General features: G+C 36.6%; 1 protein-coding gene across 7 annotated transcripts in view; it reads right to left on the bottom strand.

The window, feature by feature from the left end:
• Positions 1-21,021, bottom strand: part of SREK1 (splicing regulatory glutamic acid and lysine rich protein 1) — a 45,077-nt gene extending 24,056 nt beyond the window's left edge. For 3 of the 7 annotated variants that reach the window (XR_006963573.1, XM_047087373.1, XM_047087394.1), the window contains exons 1-5: positions 20,816-21,008; positions 11,817-11,950; positions 6,163-6,278; positions 614-778; positions 27-205 (exon numbers count right to left, since the gene is read on the bottom strand). Coding sequence is in view for 6 of the 7 variants with exons in the window: in XM_047087373.1 (XP_046943329.1) it covers positions 27-205; positions 614-778; positions 6,163-6,278; positions 11,817-11,950; positions 20,816-20,976 (755 nt within the window). In the remaining variant the exon portion in view is untranslated. Of the gene's footprint in view, positions 1-26; positions 206-613; positions 779-6,162; positions 6,279-6,564; positions 6,689-9,227; positions 9,349-11,816; positions 11,951-20,815 lie in introns of those variants that run through there. The other 4 variants (XM_047087421.1, XM_047087386.1, XM_047087402.1 and 1 more) reach the window with 4 other exon arrangements.
• Positions 21,022-21,826: the final 805 nt, after the last annotated feature.

Below are 21,826 nucleotides of genomic sequence, written 5' to 3'. Positions count from 1 at the left end.
AAATTTCTTTGTTTAGGGTTTCTTACTTCAGTGGCCTGTCTCCAAACATAACTCCATTAAAAGCAAGGGCCCTTGGTACAGAATTTTGGTCTGCAAATTCCACAAAAGCAAACCGAGTTGGCTGAGTCTCATCACCTGCCATCCGCACAAACTTCACTTCTCCAACTTGTTTAAAAAATTCAAGAAGTTGATCAGCTGTCGTTGTCTGAAGAAACAAAGTCACGCTTTAATAAAGTATACTCTTTTTTAAAAATTAGGTAAATATTAATAAACGTTAAAAAAAAAAAAAAATTTTAAAAGGGGCGCCTGGGTGGCGCAGTCGGTTAAGCGTCCGACTTCAGCCAGGTCACGATCTCGCGGTCTGTGAGTTCGAGCCCCGCGTCAGGCTCTGGGCTGATGGCTCAGAGCCTGGAGCCTGTTTCCGATTCTGTGTCTCCTTCTCTCTCTGCCCCTCCCCCGTTCATGCTCTGTCTCTCTCTGTCCCAAAAATAAATAAACGTTAAAAAAAAAAAAAAAAAAATTAGGTAAATATTATTTTATCAATCGATAGGACTTTTAAGAATGGGAAAAGATTAAGAGGTCCTACCACTCACTTTTTTCTTAAATTAGTTACCTGGGAATTCAAATTGCCAACGTAGACTGTTCTCCTAATTTCATCAATTTTGGAAGGATCCACATTTCCCATAAGCGGTGGCTGTGGTATCTCTCCAAGTGTTGCAATGTTGGGGTCTAGTGCTGCTGCTGGTATAGCTCCCAAACTGCTAAGGGAAACACCCAACTACAAAAAAACAAACAAACAAACAAAAAATCACATATTTTCTATTAGCATCAAACATTACCACTCTTTAATCTTAAAAAGCAACAATCAACTCAACAAGAATGGAAAGTGACTAGGGAGTCCAGGTGTGTGTCTAAATTACTGAAAGTGAGGTCACAGAAGTTCTATGTACAATTAGAAATGTAACCTAATTCTTTTTTTTTAAGACATAAAAATGTCTTTAATGTTTATTTATTTTTGAGAGAGAGAGAGAGATTGCAATCAGGGAAGGGCAGAGAGAGAGAGAGGGAGACACACACTCCAAAGCAGGCTCTAGGCTCTGAGCTGTGGGTACAGAGCCTGACGTGGGGCTCGAACTCATTAACCACAAGATCAGGACCTGAGCCAAAGCCAGACACTTAACTGACTGAGCCACCGAAACACCCCAGAAATACAACATAATTCTTATCTGGGTATTTTAAATACTTTCAAACTTGAAACTAAAAATGAACAGTAAATTCTCATTTTCACAGTAGTTACGTACTATGAAGTTGCCATGAACTGGATTATTGAATATGTTATCACTCCTAGGGAAAATACAGAGCTAGGTTCCTGAAAGCTTCTGGTCACAGTTTCATCACCAATAACTGCATTATCTAGTTTTATGTGTTTCTAGTTAAAGACACCTAATGTAATATATAATGCTGATTCATTAACATTGAACTCACAGCCAGAAGCACTATCAACCAGTGCTTCAATGAACCTTATCTAACCCCTGGGTTTTCTCCGTAAGGCCCATCACAGCCTTCCAGCCCCTCAGGAACATGAGACAGCACTTCAATACTTGGGTACTAGCTTAAAAAGCAAAATCAGCAAAAAAAATACACAAAAAATATTACAGCATTACAGGTAAGACAAGAAGGCAGGGTACTGCTGTTTGAACTTAGCTGAAAAGGAACATATCAAGCAATTCAAATTATTCATCATTCTGTGGGTCAAGAAATGACCAGAAAGTACCGCCATGTACTGATTTTGAGGTTTCAAACATATTTTAGCTAGTTGGTGAATTCACAAGCACAGAATTCACAAATAGTCAGAATCAAGTGTATCCTGGGCATTCAGCAACAGTGACTAAGTTCCTAATAGTTAATAATCATGGCTCCTAACTTTTGCTAACCCTAGAAGATAGATATGAATATTACGCCAATTTCACAAAGAAAAGGACTTACAGAAGTTAATGATTTTCCCAAAGCTATTGAGCTACCAAGTGGTAAAGGCAGGGAACCACTATATACAGACTAAAACTAAAACAGGTACAAAGTTTACCTAAGAAAAGAAATCGAAAATATTAAACTTACTTATACTCTGGTAGGAACAGAAAAAAACCTTTGGATGATCTTTCGTAACATAATTAAATTCAGTTTTTAGTTCAAGCATTAAGGAACTTTTTTAAAATTTATTTGAGATACAGAGACAGCGTGAACGGGGGAGGGGCAGAGAGAGAGAATCCCAAGCAGACTCCATGTTGCCAGCACAGAGCCCAATATGGGGCCTGAACTCACGAAGCTGCAGAATCATACCTGAGCCGAAACGAAGAGCAGTACACTTAATCAACTGAGCCACCCAGGTGCCCCAAGGAACATGTTTTTAATGTGAACTTAAATTAGAAAAGAAAGTATCTCAAGATTTGAAAATGGAAAATTCTGCAGAAAAATGCGAAGACATTTCAAGGGGGAAAAAAAACACTACAACTTTCCATTTATGCAATTTAAGAAAATTTTGAGCACTGACTGTATATTATTACAAACTAAGATTAAGCAAATACCAAAGAACAAGACTTCCTAAAGGTGAAAATGTAAGTTGATGAAACAATTATCACTTATACTTGTCAAGCGTCCTGTGTATCATCTTCTTAAAACATGCCAAAGTCATGTCTTACCCTGCTTAAAACTAATCAATGGCTTCTAATTACCTTTAGAATAAAATTCAAACTCCTTTCCATGGCCAAAAAGCCCTATAATCAGTACCCTATCTCTCTCTCCAAAATCTCACAACACATACTTCCACCACCCCCATTTACAAAGCTTCAGCTATACGGACTGCCATTCTATTTATTCATTGAAAACACAAGTTTTTCCCACCTGATGCATTTCATTTGGCATTCCTTCTGCCAAAACACTCTTCTCCCAGCTTCTGCCAGTCAAATCCTTCAGGCATCATGTCACCAATCCCCTCTAAGAGGCTTTCCCTGACTTTATATAAAGCTTCATTTACTCTCTACAACATCACTGTTTTGTTCTTCATAGCACATACTATAATCTGTGGTATCTTGCTAACAGATGTTAGATTTGTTGCTCAGCATTACCATTTCAAGTTATCATAAAGTTGTATAAAATATCTTAGTTCAGAGTGAGTGATCTCTATGAATCAAGACTACCACCATCTGAGCCTAGTTTTTCTCCATGTTTGCTTCTGTACTGACACTCCTTTTTTCCCCTCACCCCTTGTCTTCTATTGTATAAGGTACAAAGATGTTTGAGCATAACATTAAATTTGTTTTACTGTGCAAAAGAATTACTACATCCCATTAAGTTAAATAACAAATATGGGTCTTATTATTTATTAGTTTTGCATGGATTTAAAGCATTAAACAGGCCTTTCCAGTTGTAAATCTCTTTGATCTGCAAATTTTCTCCACTGGGACACCATACTTGGAATGGGCTTTTCCAAAGCATCTAATCCAACCCCTTTGTTTCTCAAATTTAAAGACCATTCAGTTCTTTAGGAACTTTTTTCTGTCTCTTTTTACTATACCATTCTGCATATACCTATGCTATTTAATAGGGTTGTCACTAATCACACACAGCTGTTTGAATTTTAATTAAAATTCAGAGCCTCAGTCACAAGAGCCACAATTCAAGTGCTCAACAGCCCCATATTACTAGTGGCTACCACACTCAATAGTACAGACACAGGCATTTCCAGTACAGCAGAAAGTTCTGTTGAATGTGGATGCTCTGTAACAATAAAATTACCCTTCTTTTTATTAGTCTACTTTCCAGCTCTGGTCTAAGAAACCGAAGTATTTACCCTTTTGGTCTTTGATGGGGTAAAGATGATCTAGGTTCCTGATGTAACACTTTTGCTTTCTGACATAGAAACTATGGTCTCCCTGAAGACGAAATATTCTAGGCAGAGATGAATACAAAAGTACAAAAGTCCTAAGGCAAAAATATGCTTGTAACGTCCAAGAAACAACAAAACCAATATGGCCAATATAAAGTAAACCAGGAAAACAGGTAGAAAAAAAAGTCAGTGAGGTAAGCAAGTACCAAGTCATAATGGACCACTTCCCTGTTTCCTAACTCAGTATGTTCTTCATAAATTAAATTTCAACGTAATAGATATCTACAGCTGAAATAAGAGAAAACCATTTCCTCTCAAGGCAACAAATTAAATAAAAACTTTAGGCTATTGCTAAATAAACCCTAAGAATTTTCAAGATAAGAAGACAATATTGTCTGAGAAAAAGGTAATGATCCAGAAATTGATATGGTAAAATATACCACAAAATAACCAAATTAAAATTTTCTAGAAAATTTCTAAAAAGCCCAACTCAAATGATCAGATGTTCTATTAAAAAGCATTTTCCCAGGGGGCGCCTGGGTGGCTCAGTTGGTTGAGCGTCTGACTTCAGCTCAGGTCATTATCTCACAGTTCGTGAGTTAGAGCCCCGCATTGGGCTCTGTGCTGACAGCTTAGAACCTGGAGCTTGCTTCGGATTCTGTGTCTCCTTCTCTCTCTGCCCCTTCCCCACTCATGCTGTTTCTCTTGTCTCTCAAAAATGAATAAATGCTTAAAAAAAAAATTTAAAAAAAAAAAAAAAAAAGCATTTTCCCGGGCGTCTGGGTGGCTCAGACAGTTAAGCATCTGACTGGCTCAGATCATGATCTCATAGTGTGTGGGTATGAGCCCCGCGTCGGGCTCTGTGCTGACAGCTCAGAGCCTGGAGCCTGCTTCAGATTCTGTGTCTCCCTCTCTCTATGCCCCTCCCCTGCTCATGCTCTGTCTCTCTCTCTCTCAAAAATAAATAAACATTTTTTTTTAAAAAAGCATTTTCCCACCACGGATCACAATGCAGGTCTCCAGCAGAACAATCTTATGCAAACAAGAACTAAAATTGTGCATTTCAAAGTTTCAAAGACCACTTTTATAACCTGATTAAACAAACTACCATCCCAGGACACCTAGCTGATACAGTCAGTAGAGCCTGCCACCCTTGATCTACACGTCATGAGTTCAAGCACAACAGGGGCAAAGCTTACTTTAAAAAGAGGTGGGGGGGGGGGCGGTTTGTAGTTCAGTTGGTGGAGCATGCAACTCTTGATCTCTGGGTTGTGAGTTCAAGCCCCACACTGGGTGAAGTGATTACTCAAAATTTTTAAAAATAAGAAAGAAAAGAGGTATTTAAAAAAAATTACTATCATAAAGCTAGTATTAGTTCATCCCCTAATAATCTAAAACCACAAAGCTAAGATACAACTTGCAATTAAGGTGAATTTTATACTTTGGCTTCCATTAATTTTTGAAGAAAAATGACCCTTCTTTAAATTAAATATGACTGGAATCTTTTACATAAAAACCAAGAGCCCAGGAGCACCTGGGTGGTTCAGTTGGTTGAGGAACTGAGCCTTGATTTAGGCTTAGGTCACGATCCCAAGGTAGTGGAATCAAGCCCTGTGCTGAGCATGGAGCCTTCTGGAGATTTTCTCTCTCTCGCCCTCTGCACTGTCTCCCACCCTCATGCACATGTTCTCTTTCTCTCTAAAAACAAAAACAAAAACAAAAAACCAAGAGCCCAGTAGCAGCAAAATCTTTTTTAACCCCTCCTAGAAATTACAAAAACAGTAATAAATTCCTATTTAATTGTACACAGTTAATGAAAAAAATATTTCTGCCATGTTTTTATCTTGTTACATTTTCTCAATATCAGACAAATATTTCTCAGAGGTTTTTTTTCCTGTTACAAAGCTATGGGTCATTTTACTTTAATAGATATAGTCTTCATGAAATGGGGAATACAGTTACCTAGATTTTCCAATTCCCCATGTGATCTAAAATGCTAAGTGTCAATAATTGATTTTCTAATGAATAATCTATTTTAGTTCTCAAATTTAAATGAATGCCAATTACTTCAGAAGTAATTCCGAAAGTCAGCTTAAACTGTCAGTGATAACGGCGGGGGCAGGGGGGGGGGGGGGGGGCGGGGGGGTGTTTAAGTAGACATTCTGAATCCTTTTCATTTAAAAAAAAATTTTAAACAGAAATAATTTTCTAAGCTCTTTATTCAGCTAATTACACAAGTAAACATAAATCCGTTTCAAAAAAGGGTGTGTAATACTTACTGTAGTCAAGGGATTTGGGGTCGGAATGGGAAGCAAGCCTGCACCAGGCATGAGACTTGTCATGGTTGGAGCAGGAGCCAATAAAGAGAGAGCTTTGGATTCCTCTGGAATTTTACCTGCAGAGGCAAGTTCCAAACATTATGGAAAGCAGAAACACCACACAAACTTTACACTATGATTTTACAATTACCCTTGCACTTAAAAAATAATAATAATAAATGAATCTATCTATCAGATCTGTATAAAGAAATAAATAAGAACTTAAGTCTTTCCTTTTATCCTGCTCTACTAGGAAAAATAAAAGTGAGCAAAACTTCAAAGACTAACAATCTCAATAATGGAATATTATTTTAAAAATTGAATAATGTAGACAATTATTTAACACTTTGAGCTATGGGTCACCTGTACTGGAAACTTAATGTTCATGAACCAAACGATATCAAGCATGGACGCTTTCCCAGGACGGTGTTTTCGCGGTGATCGAAAGTTGTGTTACACATGACAACCGTTCGTGTTGGCTGCATCACTAATAGCACACAGAACATCAGATACAGAAAAGAAGAACATTTTTTAAAGTTTAATCCCCAGAAATGGCAAATAACCAAATTAGTCAAAAAAAAGAAAAGGAAAAACAAATATGTGCGAATTGAAATTTGTTCCTTAATGGGTGCCCCTATCCTGGTTACTAAACCTACCTACTGGTGATGCAAACAATTTTAATAACCTCCCAATAAATTCCAATCACTTTCAAGTAGACAGAAAAAAAACAAAAGCCTACTGCAAGCAATCAGCTTCAATTTAAAAGGAAGCCTACACCCATCCAGTTAAGAAGACATCTCACCAACTAGGTCAGAGACGCCTAAAAGAATCCAATTTCAAAGAATATGCCTTGGGAAACTTAAAATTTTTGAGAATTCCTAATAAAAGTTCCCTAGTCTCAGGAAACTTCTTAAACTCCTGACTTTTAGAACCAATTTATGTATCCTTGTCTGAAGAGGGGTGGTTAATGCCTAAATGTCTTGCTTGTAAGTATCTTAACTGCCTAATAAAAATAATGACAAAAACACTAAAATATTCTTAGACACTAAGAAAAAAATCCCTACAATTAATGAAAAATCTACTCTAAAATAAGTTCAATTTGCTGTATTTAACTATTAAATTCTAACCAATTAATTTTGATAAGAACTGCAACTTTCACACGTTTTCCCATTGTGTCCTCTCTCTCTTACCGCCCCCACTAAAATAGTTCTTAAAAAGTTGACTACAGATATCGATTTTAGAAGAACTACTTATAATTATGTGGTAGTTGGCTATACACTTCCATTATGGAGTCTTCAAAAATAATTTAAAACACAGTGTACAAAGTCACACTAAATTGGAAATAGCATATGGAATACGTTTCAAAAGCACCATGCTGGATTTTAGAGGAAGAAATTCTATTTAAAACAACCAGATGTGCAGGATAAATCTCTAAACAATATTATCTGCATATACCTCTAAACATGGATGGAATTCAAGACAGCTTTTAAATTTTGCTTTAAATAATGGTTACACCTTTGTTATAACAGAAAAATTACATTTGATTAGCTTTAACAAACGCCTTTTCCCTAAATTTTGCAACATCTAAGTCTCCATTAATGTACTAATTTCGAAAACAGTTATCTTTTTATTTCATGTAAATTCTGCACAAGCAAAGAATTTTTTAAACATGCATAAATATAAATAAAATGTAGGTAGGCCTTACTGAAGACATGAAATAACAAGAATTTATTTTATGTTATTGGTATTAATACACGTATCTGTATACCCACATATATACTAAGCTATTTATATTACTACCGGACCCGTTTTATGTATTATTTTTCAAATGCTTACAAAACCTGAACACATCTTGATAAATCAATTGAGGTTCCACAGTGTAAATCTTATGCTTCATTACCCTAATGTGTGCACCCAAAAAACAAACAAACAGTTTCAATCTGTAAATGTTCCCAATTTAGAATTACTTGTCAATTAAATAAGCATAAGTGTCTACAAGACAGTGTAGTAAAACTACACAACGTATTCAACACAGGCTAAAAGTTGAATACTTAATATTACAAAGACTCACTCATCAATAGGTTGTCTTACCCTCACTGCCTATCACAGTAGTAATAAACTACTATAAATATTAAGTCTAACCATAGGTAGGCACATGTTTTAATTCTAATTACCATTAAAGATCCTTTAAGAAAAAAGTCCCATTGCTTAACTTCCAAGACAGACTTCTATCAAAATTACCTTCCAAATACTATCAGAGTATATCAAAGTATAAAGCAAACAAGCATTTATCATTTTTCCCAAACTATACTCCTCAAAAACAACTGAGAGGAAAAAGAGCTCTCATGGTATTAAAATTAAGTACTAATCCTAATCCTCAGATTCCATTTAGAAGCTGGTAACATCTGAAAATTTTTCAAAAAATTCAAGCAGAGAAACATACATGAAAGTAAGTTTTCAAGCTTCTCAAATATCCATTCCCCATGCAGGCAAGTAAAAGTCTTCATAAGTCAAGGAAGTAAGTTATTTTCTAAGAAATTTACTTATTTTCCTTGAGGATTTTGTATGCTTAAAATTCTAGGGGGAAGGATGAAAATTAAAAACTATCAGTTGGTTTTTATGAAAGATGTAGATTTGGGAGAAAAACTGCAAAAATGTTGCAATGAGATCACAAAATGTTCCTAACAATTCTACCAGTGTTTTAGTGTTTTGAGAACAAAATGTACCTGTGCAGTCTATAATACCAATTAAGACTCACTGAGCTTCACAACACTGTATCCTAGTTTACTATGAAAATTTACTTTATCGTAAGCTTGAGCTCTGCTAATCATCTCCCAATATAATCTGCAAAGCAATGTTATGAACCCTTAATGGAATACCATTTACAAAGAACTGGAAAACCAGCTCACAAGTTAAAGTGAAAGAGATTTAACAAAACAAAAACAAAAACAAAAACAAAAACAAAAAAAAGGGACAAAATAAAGAAAAAGAAATGAAATTAAAGTAAAACAATAAAAAACAGAGACAGGGCGTCCATCTTCTGCGGTTCAGACTCCGATCTCATTTCCCCAATGAAGGTTTCACTTGACGGCAGGTTTAGTGGCATGGCAAACAATGCCTAACTCAGGCAAGTGTAACAGGTCTGCCTTGGCCAGTCTAGTCATCTAATAATGCACAAATATCACATAGAGAAAACATACAAAACCAAATTAATAGTCAAAATCCATCTACCAGAAAATGTGGACATAAAGTTACGACTGATGATTAGGCTTGACACCCTTGTTATGTTTGACCTTATCTTTTTCTAAGTGTTAACATTTATAAAAAAGAAATCTGAGATGCACGCAACAACAAAAAGGTCATATTTGGACAAGTATAATGAAAGTATATTTTATTTTGAAATGGCATGTTTCATTAACAATAGTTAATGCTTACTCTGTAGGAAACTTACACACCAAACATTACTTATACAGCTTTAGGAGCTTGTTACAAAACTGTCTGCATTACAAAAACAGCAAATTGAAAGAAACTGAAAAAATTTTCTTAAAACTGTTTCTATGGTTTTCTCGTTTCTTTCATAATGCTGTTTCTGTAACATCAAAGAAAGAATGCAGTCAGTAAAGTGAACACAAGAATGTTTACAGCACCCATCTCCTCTAAGAGAACTTACTCCACGGGAACTCTTCACTTTGGTTTACTTCAAACTCACTTTGCTACTCTTTTAGTATAACAATACATCATAACTTTGCTTGCAGCACATAATCAGATCTTTGACAGCTCACTGTAACATAGTTCAGTTTCTATAAAGTCATTCTGTGGTATTTAGTTAAACTAGTGAAAAATGTGTATCTGAATGCTTCTCTAATACCAATTATTTTATCGGTCAGTGCTCTAAAATACAACTAAACTTTCATGTTCAAAACCAGTGAAATGGTCTCAAAATGGCAACACTAGTAATACTCAAGGGCTATTATAATAAATTTGTATTTATTAATCTTTATTAAGCAAAACAAACAAAAAAAGGGAACCTCTTACACACCCATAACCTTGAAAACTTATGACAAATAACGGTCTGGGCTTCTCAAATAGATGAAAAAAAATCAATGGAATATAGCAAGGTTCCAACGAAGCAACACTGGTAAGTATTCTTCCTTCCAATTCAGTAATGAGCTAACATAATACAAGGTCCTGTGCTGGTGATGGCATAATTTTCAGATATGATTAATATTCCCAATTAATATACTAACTTCTTTTTTCCTGTGCAGTTTACCTGGCATGAAACTGATAGGAACTTGATATGCACAACTAAACCATTACCAGCTTTCTCACCTTGCTCTCCAACTGTGGGCTCACGGTCCACTTACAGATCAACAGGTAAGGATGGGGATTCAACAAATAATTACCTTTAACCCATTTTATTCCCCCTACTCCGTTCTAACCCCCAGGCATGAGAAAAGACTTTCAAATTTATCTGAAAAAATACAGAATGTGCTATTCTGGGACTTCAAAACCAACAGAATGGAGCTCACTGTATCTAACTATAATGTTTCTGACATCCCAGAATAGGCATTCTGAAATAAGTATAAAACTTTCGAAGCACAGCAATGTTTACCATATACTAGGTTATTTTAATATTAACCTGATTTCTAAAAGAGGTTTTTAAAACATGACATATGAAAATTCATTAAATTGTTCCAGGTAAATTTTTTATGTTATAAAACATTTACCATCCGCTAGTGAAAACAAGTTTTAAAGACATTTAAATTATAATAACCTATTCTAAAATCCATGTACACATGCCATAATCTGTACTCTGAATAAAAGTTAATCACACACTAGAACTGTCAAATTCAGCACAGCCTATTATATGTGAATGACTCTGTAAACAGAAGTTACTAAAAAATAAGTATTAGTAATAATTAGCTCTGTAAGGCTTTGGCCTTGTTCCCATCTTCAACATCTATTTCCTTGATGGAGGCCTTGGAAAATTACTTTCCATTATTTTTCTTCAATTACCCAACCTACCCTCCAAGAAAAGCAAGCCATTAAAATAAAAACATAAATTTCAGTTGCACAGCAGTCACACTGAATATAAAATAATGGTCCCAGCAACAAGGTGAATTACCTTACGAGGATATGTCAGAGATTAAATTATGAATATTTTTCTTACAAATACCATTTATCCCCAATTTGGCAAAATGCATAGCTTTTATTTATGTAATACAATTAATATTGTATATATAGGGGCAAATGCTCACTTATTTACATATTAAAAATAATTTCCCCTACCACCCTAATATTTTAATTTCAGAAAGCTTCGTTTACAACTTGCAAATTAACTACAAAAAACAAAAGCAAACCAGAGAAGCCAAGTAATTCATGAAATTTTTAAATGTTTGGCTATTAAATCTCAAGCATATAGAAGTAGTAAGTCAACCATTTTAATATATTTTATTATTAGGTAAAAATTATTTCCTTCTCCAAATTTCATTCATACACACATGCACACACACACAACAGAGTACTATCTACCTACCAATTTCTAGGAAAGCCAAAGGTAGTAACACACAGGACAGAGATTACAATAATAGAAAAAAAACACATAAGATACCAACCTTCTGCACAAGGTACAACTATCAGAGCTCTGTCAATAAAAACCGTGTTAGTTAGATGCTGGGCCACGCCAACACTTGATGGGTCACGAAACTTAACATAACATACTTTGGAAGAAAAAGCAAGAGGTGTGTTGCTGCAAAATAAAAAGAAAAACAATTGGACTAATAAACATTTGGCTGATTTTGTCATTTTCATTTGAAATTTCTTTCTCAGATCTTTACACAGTCTTACATAATCAAGACAAGAATTTTGACTGCTAAGAATCATTAAGACATGAAAATGTCTTTCATTAATGTCTTCATTAAGACATGAAAACTTAGCCTTTTTAAAGTTTTTATTCAAATTCCAGTAAACACACAGTGTAGTATTAGTTTCAAGGTTACAATATAGTGATTCAACACTTCCATACATCACCTGGTAGTGCTCATCACAGCAAGTGCACTCCTTAATCCCCATCACCTATTTAACCCATCCCCTCACCCACAGCTCCTCTGGTAACCATTAGTTTGTTCTCTGTAGTTAAGAGTCTGTTTCCTGGTTTGTCTCTTTTTCCCTTTGCTCATTTGTTCTGTTTCTTAAATTCCACATATGAGTGAAATCACAAAGTATTTGTCTTTCTCTGACTTAATACGCCCAGCATAAGACTCTTCAGCTCCATCCATTTCATTGCAAATGGCAAGATTTCATTCTTTCTTATGCCGAGTAATATTCCACTGTGTGTGTGTGTGTGTGTGTCTTCTTTGTCCATTCACCAGTCAATGGGACATTTGTGCTATTTCCATAATTTGGCTATAAACATCGAGGTGCATGTACCCCCTCTGAATCAGTATTTTTGTATTCTTTGGGTAAATACCTAGTAGTGCAACTGCTGGATGGTAGGGTAGTTCTATTTTTAACTTTTTGAGGAACCTCCATACTGCTGTCTGGAGTGGCTGCACCAGGCAAAATTTAGTCTTTTAATGGTAATTTGCCTGCAAAGGGTGACAGCAATTTAGGAAGGCCTATCACCTCATCGGTAAAAACTTGACATGTAAATTAATGAGTACTTAATCAGAGTGAAACATGAAAACAGTTGATTTAACCCAAAAATGTTCAACCAGTACATCATCAATAGGCACACTTTATAGAAGCCCCAATCCTCAAGACTTCAAATTTTGTAACCATTTCCAAACCTTTTAACTAAAAACTTCACCAGAATCTTACAGACAGACATCATGGTATGAAAATTAAGGTGTTTTGCATATACTACACTGCTTTACCCTAGGCAGCATTGCGATTTTCCAGACAAAAGATTTTACAAACAAAATTTTACATATTTTATACCCAGAAAAGCATAGACCCTTCTAAATCCTATCAGATTCAGTTCAGTCTGGCAAGCCAGACACAGCCCAGATGAAAGCAGTTTTTCCAGAATATGAATCCATCTTTTTAGATTCCAAAATATCTCAGTGATGATCATTTTGTCAATCTGTCCACGATTATGTTCAATTAAAGTCTAAAACTGTCTTTAGCAAGGACAAAAGCCACCGAAGCTAAATATATACCTAATATATAATATATACAGTCCTTTAAAGCATTAAGATATTTCACACTAAAACAGGAGAGACCAGGGGCTCCTGGGTGGCTCGGTCGGTTAAGCATCCGACTTCAGCCCAGGTCATGATCTCACATCTCGTGGGTTTGAGCCCCGCATCAGGCTCTGTGGTGACAGCTCAGAGCCTGGGGCCTCCTTCAGACTCTGTCTCCCTCTCTCTGTCCCTCCTGCACTTGCATTGTCTGTGTCTCTCTCTCTCAAAAATAAATAAACATTAAAAAATAAACAAATAGACCATTTGAAAGGTATCATATTTGCGTTGTGCAGTAAGGCATTTACTTTACAAAAGAGATCACGGAAGTTGACCATAATCCTAACCTGAGTAAATGGCAAAACTGGGACTTCAGTCTAAGTCTAATCATCTAAATCCAAATCTCATGCAATCTTATTCATTCAACTAATACAGAATTTTAAAGCATCTTAATGTACTATTTAATTAGCAATTCCACAAACAGAAGCCGTTTTCAAAATTAAAAAAAAATCTTTTACATAAAGCAACATATCCATCTTGACAATGGTTAAACATACATATTAATGCTATTAATAAAATACTGTGATAACAGAACACATTTGCATTTAGAACTTGAAACTATTTATACTATTAACATAAACAGGGTAATACAAGTTAACAAAATCAAACTACCTCTTTCTCACCCAACCCAACCCAATTCACTCCTACCTAAGCCTATCCAGTTCAGGCTTCCACAGGCACTCTCCAACAATGACTACCCCAACCCCCAAACAACTAAGACCAGCACTTTATGAATTTGTCACTGAGGTAAAAACATTCACCTCTAGACTTAACTCACCTTTACATTACCCCATCTCCAACTGAAGCCTTTCTTGAGCTTTAGACTCCCAGATCTAAGTGCTTGCTGGAATACTGCACCGTGATGGTCACAGGGCCCATCCCCCAAAACTTATTGGGTCTAAAATAAATTCATCATCCCTCTTTCTCACCAATCCTGGTCCCTGTCCTATACTTCATCTCTCAGTTAAAAACATCACTGTATTACCCATGTTATGAATCTGGAGTCACTAAATGTAACCGTCATTAGTACAGTTCCCTAAACATTTCCAAATCTCTTCTGACTACATGGTAAAAATCCATGTCTTTGTTCCCTGAAGTTAAGTGTGGCTATGCAACTTGTTTTGGCCAATTAAATATGAGCAGAATTGACATTCAGGAGCTTTAAGGGCCACCACTTGGCTCTTTTCCTCTGCCACAGTGACTAGCCACATTCAAGAAATGGGTGGCTGCTACATCAGCTTCATCTCAGAGTGAGCAACCACAATGAGTAGAGTTCCCTACTCTGCAAGCTTAGCATTAAAAATAAGCTGTTTTTACAAAACTACTGAGATTTGGGGGTTGTTTCCATACTTGACCCTCACTCTTCTTCATCTTCTTCATAAAGTCCTGTGAAGACTGCATCCCAAATATTTGTACACATTAATCCCTTTATCACTGTCATTATCAAGGCCTTAATTCAGGCCCTCATCATTTCTCACCCAGATTATTTACAATGGCTCTTAAAAAAATCACAATGACTCCAATCTGAACTACTTAATAATGGTCTTCACAAAAGCTGCCAGAGTGATCTTTCTAAACCCTAAATTTTGTCATGTCATTCCACACTGCTTAAATTTCCTCAAAGACATGCTTCTGTTATTGCTTTATCATATAAATTCACCCCAAAATCCAGGCATTAGAAATATTTGTGGTTTCCAGAACACATTCTGAATATCTGGGTCATCTCTGCACATGTTGTTCCATTTGCCTATGATATCCTACCTCTCCTTTTTGAATGGTAATTCCACTTTTATTCAAGGCTCAAGTTTACAAATCTTCTGGAAAGCCATTTTAAGATAACAAAGTGATTAGGTAGGTACCCCCCACATTCTATACACTTTCAGCACAGGCCTTAGCAGTTTCCTTAGATGAAACCCTCATCAGATTTTGGGAGGCCTCTAGTCACAGTTGATTAGTCACATGACACAAAGGCCCATTTCACTGGCTAACCAATAGCTTATCATTTGGATGGCTTGATCAAATGAACTTGCAACAATCAGATTCTCTCTCTTGGGCTGAAAAGTCACTTAGAGTCAGGGCTTGGGCCAGATGCCAGATGACCAAGTACAAAATAAGTCCGCAAAGAAAATAGAGCAGATACACAGAAACAAACTGAGCGGACAATAAAGCCTGTGAGAAGAGGCAGATAATCACCTTGGATGCTGGTATCTTTCTGGTTCCCAGTCCCAGTTCCCATGAGGCCTAGTTAATTTAGAGATATATCCATCTTTTTAATAATTTTACCTCTTCTTGAGCCAGACTGGGTAGCAGTGTTTCTGTCTTTTGCAAACCACCCCCCTCCCAAAAAACCATATAATTACAAAGAACTACTAAAGCCCTAGCAATTACAAGCACACTCTCTTTTAGCACTGAAATCTGCAAAAGCCTAACAAACTGCCAGTGAGATGACATGCCTAAACTGACAGGTCCTTTTATGAGAGAATGGAAACCTAAATCGTCACTGTTGAAAACTAAAAATGCACTTTCCAATACTCCTACTTAAAACCACATCGCTTCAAATTTAAAACATCCAGATGAGTAGGAAATAGGACACTGGTTAGTAAAGCAACTACACGTTAAGATTTGAGAAGCCCAGGAAGTGGGTTGAAAAGGTTGATCTGTTCTGACCCAATATTATCATAGGAATGTGGATATCTAGGTATGGTTTACACAGTGCTCTAAGAAATTCTCTTTATCTTCATCTCCAATTACCTTTCTAAAAATACAAAATAAAGTTCAGCTTACAGTTAACACTTTAATTTTGAACATTATAATCTAAAATACAATACAGTGGCAAGTCTAAATACACATGATGAATTTCTCAACAAATGTGTATTTATAAGTCATTGTTTCCAATTTTTATACTTATGTCTTTCATTCTAATAAGTGTAAACTTTTAAATAGACTTAGTTTTTAATTAAATAGAATTATTATTTTTAAACATAACTTTGGAGGCTCCACAGTGACTCAGTTGGCTAAACATCCAACTCCTCATTTTGGCTCAGGTCATGATCTCACAGTTCATGAGTTCAGAGCCCAGCATTGGACTGTGCTGACAGCACAGAACTTGCTTGGGATTCTCTGTCTCCGGTCTCCCTCTCTCTCTGCCCTTACCCCACTTGCTTGCACGTGCTCTCTTTCTCTCTCAAAAATAAATAAACTTTACAAAAATAAACAGATAAATGTAATTTGGACCTAGAATTTTAATTTTATTTAATTAAAAAAAAATTTTTTTTTTTTTATTTGAGGGAGAGAGAACTGGGGACAATAAAGCCTCTGAGGGTTCGGTCCCACGACCCTAGGATCATGACCTGAGCCGAAAACAAGAGTCGGACACTCATCCAAGTCACCCAAGCTTTAATTTTAATTAATTTTTAATGTTTAAAAGGATGTTACATATTCCATTTGTTCTAAGTGTATGCTTCTGAACAAAGTACCAGTATCCAAGTATAGCAGATTTTACTTTAACCTCATTTGCTGAATCCAATTTTGTTTCTTTTTTCAAATGCAAAACTTTCTACAATCATTTTTCCAAAAAATCAGAAATTTCTGACTAGGAGTTTAATGCAGAAATTACAGAACCAACTTTTTTGAGCATCAAATTTTGTGGGCCCTAACTGGTTATTTTATTTTTCATTAAACAGGTAATGGCACTCTACAATTTTTTAAAAGTCAATGTGGTATAATATACCCAGTATTGTTAGATCAAAAAGGATATAATCCAAAGCATGGACAAAGTACACGGACTTATATATAAAAATATTAACTGACACATAATTTATAACATGATTTCCCAGTAGGACTACAGCGGTACTTTGAATGGCACAATTTTTCCTTATGTTAAGATTTTCTTATGAATTACTGACACTTGCCCATCAAATGCCAGAAGGCACTCCAATCACTGTTGACAATCAAAAATACACATTTCTAGCTAAAATCCACAAACTCAAAACACCAAAAAAGTGACCAATATATCCAGTGATAGAATTTCAAAAACACACAAGACATAATTACAGACTTTAAAATGTTATTACTATAAATAAGACAGAGTAATATGAAAAAACGCTTATTACACATGGAATGAAAAAGTTTACTATCAGTGTATAAATCATTCTATTACACTACATTAAAATAAGCACATATAAAAAGGATTGCAGGCAAATACATGGAAATGAAGAGAGGTTTTGATAGGATGGTAAGATCTTAAGTGGTGTTTCTTTTTCTCTATGTCTCATAAAATGACTATACTGATTCTATTTTTTTTAACTAAATAAGTAGTTAACACATTTTCCCTTGCTTGTTACTATTTTTGAAGACCACAGAAGTGAAGAAAACCAGTAAGCAAAAAAATCAACATAGGTGTTGATGTCATCAGAAATGGTGTTGAAAATCAGGATAGGATTACCCTTTGGGGGTTAGTCACTTGGAGGGGACAATGGGAAACTTCTAGGGTGCAGATAAGCCTGATGTGGATGCTGATTACACAGGTATGTTCGCTTTGTGAAAATTCATCAAGCTGCATGTTTATCCATTCACTTTTCTGTATGTACATTATACCTAATAAAAAAAAGGTTACTGAAAAAAAACTACAAAAAATTTTTTTACTGCCATAAAAAGGTGTTCAAGACATGATATTCATTTGTTGTGCAACAAGCTAAAAAAAAATTCTGGATATTTATCAGCCGGCTGCACAAAAAAGGATCACAATTGAGAATTTTAAACATGTACAATGAATATTTACACTAATCTCAATGTTTAAAAATTAAAAAGTGAATCACTGCCTCATTCCAAAAAAGTTAGATTTAAAATCTGAATTGTCATATTAGCAACTTATTCTTAAAATGTTAATGAGAAATGATTTTCCCATTCTATTAAAGAAATATATTTCCAAATTTAAAACAAATGAAATACTAACTCCGCTTCCAAACATTAATCATAAAATACAGTTTCCAAGAGACTGCAAAACAATCATATCTGTCTTCACTACTACTACTATTGCAATGTTATCCATTTCAGCTCAAATGTACAAATATATCTTTAATATAAAGACTAGGTTATGACAACTTCATTATAGAGCAGAAAACACACTGTTAAATCATGGCAATATTTTTGAAAAGCAGGAAGGGACTGCACTTGAGGAAAAACTGAAGAATTTTTCCTGGCCCATATGTGTCATATTTAGGTTACAATTTTGCAAAATGTATCACAGTTTGTAACACACTAACTCCACTATGTTTACAAGCTTTTTATTCTTTTTGACTTTTAAACTCCAAGTAATGAAAATCTAATTTCAATAAACAGCCCATTACTAAGGTCACATTATAACTGGCAGCATATTGCCACCCTAACCCTGGTTTTAACAATGAAAGTGATATTACGTTGGCATTGTGAACTATTTCTTCTACCTATGAGACAACTTATTACCACAACCTTGAAAGCAAGGTTAGTTTACAAGGGTTCATGTACAAAATTTTAGTGCTCGAATCCAACTCCTAAGGCTACAGCACTCCTCCAAGTACTTCTCAGTTATTAAGAAATGTTCTGAATGCTTAAATGAAGAGATAGCAGAAATCATTTTCAAAAGTTAAATAAGATATTCAAGCCATATATGCCACAGCTAGTCAATAAATATGTATGTGCATGCACTTATGATGAAGTATTCTTGAACAAAAAATGTATTATCTGAATCTAATCAATATAAACAATCTAATCTGAAACAATCTATATAAACCCAGATTATGCATCATTCTACAAAACAAACTACAAAACAAAATATCACTGTTACGGAATATTTTTTTAAAAGCAACAGGGGACTGTTCTAGATTAAAGGAGGTAGCATCTAAATGCAGTGGTGGTTTCCGATTATATTCTAGACCAAAAGAAAAAGAAAAAAAATGATTATAATAATTGGTTAAATTTAAATATGAACTACTTGTTATATATACCAGTGTTAAATTTCTTAGACACGTTAATAGTATTGTGGTAATGTAGGAGAATGTACCTGTTCTGAAGAGAGAGACTTAAGTGTTGAGAAAAAAATAATCATGCGGTCTGCAACTACTTTGAAAAAGATGGGAAGAAAGAGGAAGTGTAGAGGGTGCAGATAGCTAGAGGGGGAGACAGAGAAAAAAATCAACTGGTAAAGAATACAGGTATAAAGGAAACGTGGGTGTTATTCGTTCAACTTTTTAGTTTGCATTAAATATTTCAAAACAAAGAGAGTAACTTTAAAAAGTAAAATTTAAATTTAAATCCAAATACCAACTTTTACCAATATCTTACACCGTAGCCATGCGATATACTTACACATAGAAACCGAAAGAAAAATAGGTCTACGTGCATCATTATGAAATGAACCAAAAAGTCAAAGACAATTTTTTTGAAAGAAAGAAATCCTGGGCAACTACTAGCCCTTCCTTCAAAGGATTTTGAAACAATGAACAAAATACTATTTTAAAATTCTAAGCTCTACCATTAAAAAAAAAAAAAATGTTTATGCGTGTAAGAATGTGAACCCGTAAACCCTTACAAATTTTGTGAGTACACAGTACTGTACAAGGGAAATCTTACTTCAAAATACATACTTGGGAATTGGCCGCAAGCTCTAAATGCCAATAAAGATCTAGACTTTTAGAGCATACACCAAGGATAATCCTTCACCGACTAATACTTTCTCTGAAAGGCTTAGGACAGTGTGACCTTCAAAGCGGAAATTTTAATCCGCTGCCAAAAGGGCGAAAAGACATGATCTTTAACAACATGGATGGGCTCGGTCAGATTAGACAAGAAGATGCTGAATTTGTGAACACCACCCTAGAGAACAAATGGTAGCCCTAATTCCAAGTTGTCATCAGCCGCAGGCTTTCTAATCAGCACAACGGCCTGACACTAAAGCCCTAACAAGTGGGACAGTTCGTCCGGCGCGGTCTCCGCGATTTTTACATTACAAGAACGCTAACAGGCGTTTGCCATGAGGACTATTCCGGGCCCACCTGCGGCCATCTTAAGTTCGGGAAGAAAAAAGAAAAAGGAGAGACACTGAATACGAGGACCCAGCGGAGACCACAAATCGGGGAGGCACGAAAATAAACAACTTCTCTACATTCTCTGTAACGGTTCGATGCAGAAGTTAACCCCCAAAGTCAGACTAACAAGGAGAGCAGAACCGCAGGGCCCCAGCGCCGGGGTGCCCTAATCAAACATGGGCACCAAGGTAAGCCCGGGAGATCACGTGACGGGCACAGCGCGCCCCCGTCCGCGCTCTCCCCCACGCCTCGGTGCCCGAGGTCTCTATGGCGCCCGCGCCCCTCCCCCAGCCAAGCTCGAGCACTTACTCCGGGGGGTAGAGCCGCAGCTCCTCTATTTCTCCTACGAAGGAAAAAAGCGTACGCATCTGCTCGCTGGTCACCGCCGACGACAGATTGGTCACCTGAATCACCGCCGTAGGGGTGAGGCCGAAGCCTAAAGCCAACCCGAAGCCGCCGCCGGGGTTCATCCCGACCCGCTTGCTGCTGTCTCCCGCTCCCCAACGTCTACGACGCGTCAGCGACGGAGCCGGGAAAGCGAAGTACGCGCGGCCGCGAGCGCGCTCCCGCTGGCGAATTCACGGAGGCGGGCAGGTCTAGCCACCCATTCCGCAACTCCTCTGCTCCCAGGGCTGCGCGCGCCTGCCGGAAGCGTCGCCCCGGCAACCCGGCGGGTCGGCGGAGGCTGTAGCCTGGGGCTCCCGGGTGCCCGAGGCGGTAGCTCCTGTTAGTCTTGTCTTCGTCAGAATTTTTATGGGTTCCCCATCCCCCCCTCGCTTCAACTGAATACATTTCTGTGCTCGCGTAATTGGGGAGACCCAGGTCTTTCCCGTCTTTACCCTAGGTAGAACTGGGGAACCAAGAGGCCTGTCCTGCCGGTCTGCGGCGGTGAAGGAGGAATGCCTCTCGGGCATCACAGATTAATGCTTGGCTAAACTATCGCGGGTCATGATCACGTACAGGCGGCTTCCCCGCCCCAACTATTGAAACCGCCCAACTGTTGAAAACATTGGCCGGCGTCCTAATTAAAAACAACTTGGAAAAATTTACACAACCTTTAAGTTCCGATAGAATTAAGAAAGGAGGCAGTAAGATGAAGGCTCTGCAGTGGTTGTTTATAACTTGCCATTTATTCGTTCATTTCGCAGATATTTATTTACAATATTTATATAAATATTAATATTTATTGAGCATTACATACCAGGCACTTTTAGACAAGGGCACGTAAAAGACAGTTACGGACAGTCCACATGGAACTTGCAACCTAACGAGGGACAACCAAGTATGTGAAACGAAGGCAGCTGCTCCCAAAATGCCAAC

This window comes from Lynx rufus, unplaced genomic scaffold, assembly GCF_022079265.1.
Source record: "Lynx rufus isolate CCGP_SWC_20201006 ecotype Redwood Valley unplaced genomic scaffold, mLynRuf1.p SCAF_1, whole genome shotgun sequence".
In the NCBI taxonomy this organism is placed as follows: domain Eukaryota; kingdom Metazoa; phylum Chordata; class Mammalia; order Carnivora; family Felidae; genus Lynx; species Lynx rufus.
Note: the sequence above shows the minus strand (reverse complement) of the source record. Positions and strands in the feature narration are given on the sequence as shown.